Source organism: Populus trichocarpa, chromosome 7 (genome assembly GCF_000002775.5).
Source record: "Populus trichocarpa isolate Nisqually-1 chromosome 7, P.trichocarpa_v4.1, whole genome shotgun sequence".
NCBI lineage: Eukaryota > Viridiplantae > Streptophyta > Magnoliopsida > Malpighiales > Salicaceae > Populus > Populus trichocarpa.
Window position 1 is genome coordinate 8,537,843 of NC_037291.2, and position 7,280 is coordinate 8,545,122.

Sequence of the window (7,280 nt, forward strand, 5' to 3'; positions counted from 1 at the left end):
GGATGGTGCTTCACTATTCATGTTATATTATATAAATAGTGAAACTCTTGAATTTGTTTTTATGAAAATAAACTTTTTTTTCTTTTAATTAAATTCTTTTTCCAGCAGAATTAGATGAAATTACATTTGAAATTATCGTAAAAAAATACCAAATTAAAAGACAGATGACTGAATTATAAAACACATGGCTAATCCTACATTCACAAAAAAAGTTTATTTTGGTCTAAAAGTTTATTTTGTTTATTTTTAGGCCATGAATTTTGAGGTGGTAGAGAAAGTTGTCAATTTTCATGATTCCAACAACCAAAATAGTTAAGTTTTGTGTCAAATGATTCCATTTGAAGAGGAATTTGATGGTAATGGTTTTTTTTTGCTTTTTTCTTGCTTAAAAAATAGATTGGGTCTTTTGAGTTGAGAGACTAGTTTACCAAGGTTTCTAAGATATTTCTTATGTGCTTTTTTATCATAATAGATTTTAAAAAATAGAATTTTGAGCTAAAAAACACCATAACACCATTTTGTAGCCACCTCTAGGTGGTTGTAATGTAGATTAGCAAACAACTTGTCGTCTACACTTATTTTTTTTTAAAAAAACGTTGATGAAATGTCTTCAACACCTTAGAAAAGATAAAACAAAATAAATAAATAAACAAGAATAGATGTGTGGGTGTGGCCTATAGGCCCAAGCATGTTGGCTTTCTTCTGTATGGGTTAAGAACTCGACTTGACCCCTTCTTTTTTTGTCTAAAAAAATTGTTTAATATGATAATTCATTATTCTTAAATAATATAATAGGTTTTCATTAGAATATCAACTATTATTTTTTTCAATTATTATATACCTAAGATGAAAAAAAAATTAATAGTAATAATAAATTTCTCATGAAATATTGTAATGACATTACAAGAATTTAAAAGATGGGGTGTGTGTACTCCTGTGGAATAGGCTTCTCCCACTTCTAGTTCCGCTTTCGACGTCTCTTTCGAATTCCAACAAGCATCTGAATTCAATGTCAAACTTTTCAACTCTTTTAACATATAAATACCATTATTTTACTAAATCATTTAAAATCTAAATTTAGTCATTTATCTTTCTTTTTTGTAATTTGTTTTATCGTCCATATATTTAGTTCAACATATATATTTTCTCATCCTACATTTTACCAATATGTCAATCTAGACACAACATATATAAAATCATCTTGATTACAAGTTCCTAAGTCCATTTATAAATATTCCACTAACATTAAAACACTAGCATCCACACCACTTCACCAATTTTTATATTTTTATTTTTTCAAATTTAACCAACATAACCACAAATCAACAATTTATTTCACGTAAGTCACAATAAAAATTAACTCATTTTCATCCTTACAGTTTTAACAATCATAACACAAATTCTTAGGCATTTTACGTCAGATAAATCACTATCATGATTTATACAATTCACATTTACACAATCTTATGAATTCACACACTTCCCTTTTCACTATACAATGTTATTAATTCACACACTCATCGTGATTAGTCTCTAAACAAGTCATATACATCACAACCACTCACTAATTAACACAATTTTGCATTTCTCTTTCAAGTTCACATAAACCCTAAAATTCAATTATTTAAGGCCTTTTAGTTCTAGATGTTAAATGGTAAAATTGAATCATTCGCCATGATTTTTATATTATAACCCAACATCAATAAAATCAACCCAAATCAACATTAAAACAACAAGTTTATCAAATTTTAGACCTTTTCTTCATTCAATACATATAGTCATCTTAGGTATACAATTAATGAATCATATAAAAACATCCAAAATAAATCGCAAACAATCTTAGCATCATTAAAACATTAAATCTCATACAATTTTATCAAATTTCAAGAACCCCCAATATCCTATACATGGTCAGTCACAATAGAGATTAATTTCTCAAAATTAATTTCAATTTATCCATAATTACTTTTTATCATGACCTATCCCATAACAAAACACCAAAGAATTAATTAAATATTTTTTCCCCTACCAATATACACAAACCCTAGAATCTTAAAAAATGAGGATTTTCTTCCCCTCCACCAAAAACATGAAAGAAATGAAATTAATTGAAGGTAAGTTTTGCCCAAGAATCTCCTCCTCTTTCAAATTTTAAGCTTTCTCTCTCTTTATCACAAACTTCCAACCTTTCTCTATCTCTCTAAAGCTTCGATTTTGTCTTGTTCTTTAGTAGGACTTCTTAACATCACTCCGCCAAACTAAAATTTTGAGAGAAACATGAGAAAAATAAAGAAAAGATAGAAGAGTTTCAAGTTTTCTTCTCTTCCATGACCGATGATCTTTCATTGATAAATGAGGGATATTTTTTCTTAATTACAACAATTTCACTCTTAATTGTCCTATGTGTTATTTTCTATCAATTACCCCGTCATCGGTACTTTTTGTGTACTGATTTATTATTTTATTTCGTCCAAGATTTCTAAGCTAATTTACTAGGGACTTTCATCTGTAATCATAATATTTTTTGCTCTTAATTTATTTATTTTTGTTAAGAATTACACAATTTAATGTTGATTTATAAATTTTGGATCGAGGGTTTACAAATTCATAATCAGTTTAAATTTTATTTTACAAGTTTTTTCAATTATAGCCTTCTATATCTATTTTTATGATTAATTTTTTAAAATGTTTTCAAGAAAGAAAAAATTGAAACAAAAAAGATCAAAGTGTAATACAAAGAGAAATCTCATGGCCAATCTCAAATTCTATAGTAAAAGTTATGTTTATTACTTTCATTTTTTTTACTCTACAATCCCTTTAATTTTTGCAATTTTAGTTTAGGATTAAAAATTAATTTTCTTAACATTTCGGTCCCTGAGTTTGAGATATGAGAAAGAAAGTCACCTGAAAATGACAAATGAGAGATAAAGTTGGTGAATGATCACTTTTCAGCGATGAAACTCACCGTTCTTGGTGTCAATACGTTTCATTCAATAAGAAAAGTTCAATGGAGGTGTTTTTTCCTATAAAAAATCTGAAAACATATATCAGATTCCATTTAGATTTTTTAATTTGGTTTGTTTTTGCTTTGTTTTCTTGGTGGTGTTTTTGGGATTTTGTAGGTGATTTATGGTGTTTTCAAGGTGTTTTAAAGTGAAAATTGGTTGAAAATTAATTTTAAAACCAAAAACCCGCCATTCAATTCTTGATCACCAAAGTGATGCCCAGATTCTAGGTAGCAGCCTAGTAGGCGACAAGTCACCTACCACTGCAAACAACCGCGTAATTAAAAAGGAGTGGATGATGCTTAGGCAAAAGAAGAAGAAGAAGAAGAAAAAATAACAAGAAGCATGCTTGGGTTTTTTTTATTAAGGTCGGCCATGTGGGCTTGACGCATTAGTACTTGATCTCTTCTTTTTATTCCTTTTCATTAATTGTTTATATTGAATTAGCTTTTTTTAAGTAGTGATTGATATATTTTTTTATATTTTTTTAGTTGAATGCTATTTCAAAGAGATCATTTTGATTTTTCCTCTAAAAAAGTAAAATAAAAAGGACAGTGGTGTAAAACATTTACATGTGCATTTATCTTTTATTTTTACTATGAAGATTACCTTCATGATTTAATATTTAATTAGTGTTAATTTTTTTAGTTCATATATTTATTAATTTATTTTAAAAAGTATAAATAACATCTTTTTATTTCTCAATTAAAAAAATAAGAATTAGGCTTCACAATTTATTTCGGTTTGTTTTCTATAAGGTTGACGCAATCTCAAACAAACATTATAGCATTGGATTGCTACTTGATTTTTTAATTGCTAATATTTGTATCATATAATTAAATAAAAAAATGAGATTTAAAGTTAAAATTATTGTAGGTTTTGTTGTGAATCTTAACCTTGATATAATTAATTAAAGGAGAGAGCAATTGAGTTCTAAATATAATCATATATACAAACACCACATTTTTCTTCGTCTCTTAACCGATTGAGTTCACATGCATGATGATGTCTTAACAAACTCTAATTTCATTAGCCAAAAAAAATAAAATAATAATAACTCCAATTTCGCACTTAAAAAAACAAGGATGAAAAGGAGTGTCAAATTAGGCAACATTAGGGGAAAAATGAAAACAATAGGATTAACATATATGAATGTCCGATCACCTGAAACTTTTCCGTACACCAGAAAATTATTAGGCTAGATGAAGTTTATTATAGACTTAAAAATAGATGAAATAAAATAAAAATAACGAGTAGGACAAGAAATCATATTGAAGGGACCTAAGGATCTCATCAATAAGGATATTTTTTCCAACAAAATCTAGTGACTCCTTTGGTGGGACCCTTGTAAGATTTGCTTGCACATTTTCATCTCTATATTTACTTACCAGTTCTGCCTTCCAGTCCCCCTCCTCCCCTCTCTTCTTCAATTCTTCGTAAAATATTTGTTCTCGTTGCAGTTTTCTTTTTCCCTCCCAACTTCTGCCATTTATTTTCTATTTTGAAGTAATTTTTATCTCCCAACTTGCCATTTAATTTTGATTTCCTTTAGCTTTTAGCCACAATATTGTAGATTTGTGAGAACAGAAAAGAATTAATATTAAGTTGTCACAAGTACTGACAACTTCTGTGTACCCCTTGAACAATGAAGGAGAGTGGTCGAAAACTTGGTGCACTTTCGCCATGCGCAGCATGCAAGCTTCTTAGGAGGAGATGTGCTCAAGACTGTATGTTTGCTCCTTACTTTCCAGCTGACGAGCCTCAGAAGTTTGCCAGTGTGCACAAGGTCTTTGGTGCTAGCAATGTCAACAAAATGTTACAGGTTTAAATCCATCCACCCGATCTCTTTCTCCACCTTCTTTTTTTAATATATAAGCAAAATATTATGTAATGTTTATATTATTCGAACTCTTTCTAGAAAATCTTCTCTCTTTTCCCTTCTAATTCTTTTGGAAGAGGCTGAAGGAGCATACTTGTGGAGATCCAATATTGCTATTTGGTACATTGGAGGGCCAAGCACGATCGAGAGAAGGGGATGATGATACCAGAATTTAGTGAAAATAGGGAGAAAATAAAATATAAAAACTATATTAAACTAATTATGAAACTTCAAATGTTATAAAATTTCAGGATTTTGCTCCCCCTAAAGTTTGAAAATTTTCAAAAATCTCAAAAATTATAAAATAAGCCCTAACAATATATGAAGTCCCGTCCCCGTTTTACAAAATCTGCCTCGTGTTTAGAGATTTACCATTCTCTAGTTTACACACACACACACACACACACACATAGAAGTTAATTATCTGTAATTATTTGGGATATAAAGCATTCAAAAAGTAGAAAAGGTCTTCTCCCCTACATAATTTTCTCCTTTAGTTCGGTTATAGTGGTTAGTTTCAGTTGGATAAAGACCCCACTATAGGTAGGATTCCAATTCCATATTCTATTTCAAAGTAGGGAACTGTTTACCATTTGATTCCTTAATTAGTACATAAAAGAGATTAAAGGATCACAATTTAATTAGCTTTTACCTTTTCTTTTTTTTTTAATTGCATATATATGTGAAATCTAGAGGATAAAGTAAAGGGCTTAATCTCCTCTTTATGACCACTAGCTAGTAATTAGCTTTTTGGATAAGTAAGGCTAAGCTTTTGTTCTTGAAATTCTCATTTTAACCAAAAAGAAAAAGGGTTGTCTATCTATCGATGCATTAGTAGAAACATTTTTTTGTTTAGGAATCAATCGATCGAGACCCAAATTTTTGTGGGAATGTTGTGTACCCTCAACTTTGGGAGTGTATACTCCACGCGATAGGGAAAGGGCCTTCAGTCCTGTGATGGCCACAAGAATTTGAGTAGAAACATAAGCTTGGCAATTTGACCTATCCGGAAAGCTACAAATTAATGGGTTATGCTTATAATTTGTGCAAATATTTGCAGGAATTACCTGAGCACCAACGAAGTGATGCAGTAAGTTCCATGGTGTATGAAGCAAATGCAAGGGTTCGTGACCCAGTTTATGGTTGTGTTGGTGCAATATCATCTTTGCAGAAACAAATTGATTCACTACAAACCCAGTTGGCAATTGCACAAGCTGAGGTAGTGCACATGAGAGTGCGGCAATTCACTTCTTCTTCCAATCCAGGAGTCATGGACATGGCAGTTGATCAGGCCACCATGGGAGAGTCTCTGTGGTCATGCTAGTTTTTACCTCGCATGCCTGCCTTCCCTTTATTGCTATATACTTATTGACTATCATGGGCTAGCTTGCATTATTCTCAGAACTCTATCGTAGTCCTTTTTCTCTTTGCATCTTTATGCACATATCTACCCGATCATGGGATGTTGCTGCTAATGATCATTAACCATATTGTAAATACTTGGAAACATATAATCATAAGTTATCACTAGTCTAGTTGAATCTTGTACGTACAGCACTCATTTGTCTTTTTACCTCATGTCTACTACCAGATTAATTATTGATCCTTTTTTTATTCATGATTTGGTGGTGTTTGGCAGTTTTATAAGTGGGGCAATGTTATATATCCATTAATTGTGATTGAAATCTGAGACTTGAAAAAAACCTTGTTGGTATACGATTGAATTAATTATTGTTGTATAAAAAATAGATCAGTGATTACAATTGTTTAGTTTATATTCATGTCATTTTGAATTTAAAAATTTAAGTTGTTTGATGAGGTCTCAAAATATTATTTATATTATTCTCTAACACATTCTTTTAAGTGAAAGTTCTTTGGACTTGAAACTTGCACAGACCCACTATCTTGTGCTTAATTTTTATCAAATAAATAAGGATAGTGAGATTCAAATTTTTGACCACTTGGTTATCAAGGCTCTGATACCATGTCAAAGAACCATTTTAACCCCAAAGCTTAAACTGTTAGGTGAAGTCCCAAGATATGATTTATATTATTTTCTAACAATATCAAACACGTATACAAACTTACAAATAGATATAAATAAGATCCTAGGTTATGTTTGTTTCCCGGAATTCACTTTTCGGGAAATCATTTTCCAAACTTTTCTGTGTTTGTTTGCCATTAGAAAAGTTGGTCAATGGAAAACACTTTCCAGTAAAAGGAAAATTTAGTTTGGTTTAGAGGAAAGTGTTTTCCTTGAAAATTTAGGCGGAAAACACTTTCCGAAAGTTGTGAAAAATTTAGAAATGTCATATTATTTGCTGATTATATCAAATTTGGTCCTCAAACTTTTGATTGTTATATATATTTTGTTTTGAATATTTATTTTTCAATCT

General features: G+C 30.2%; 1 protein-coding gene across 2 annotated transcripts; it reads left to right on the forward strand.

The window, feature by feature from the left end:
* The first annotated feature begins 4,392 nt into the window (after positions 1 to 4,392).
* Positions 4,393 to 6,433, forward strand: LOC7492962 (LOB domain-containing protein 4). 2 transcript variants are annotated; one of them, XM_024605374.2, is made up of 3 exons: positions 4,411 to 4,511; positions 4,657 to 4,827; positions 5,945 to 6,433. In XM_024605374.2, the coding sequence occupies exons 2-3, from the start codon at positions 4,735 to 4,737 to the stop codon at positions 6,206 to 6,208; spliced, it is 357 nt and encodes a 118-aa protein (XP_024461142.1). In that variant the 5' UTR covers positions 4,411 to 4,511; positions 4,657 to 4,734; the 3' UTR covers positions 6,209 to 6,433. The 2 variants fall into 2 exon arrangements, with proteins under 2 accessions (XP_002310683.1, XP_024461142.1); XM_002310647.4 differs by having other exon boundaries at positions 4,393 to 4,827.
* Positions 6,434 to 7,280: the final 847 nt, after the last annotated feature.

Excerpts from the sequence above, each read along its gene's own strand:
- LOC7492962 (XM_002310647.4), top strand. The coding sequence starts at position 4,651 with ATGAAGGAGAGTGGTCGAAAACTTGGTGCACTTTCGCCATGCGCAGCA. Across the intron at positions 4,828-5,944 it reads ATGTCAACAAAATGTTACAG|GAATTACCTGAGCACCAACG; the intron begins GTTTAAATCCAT and ends AAATATTTGCAG.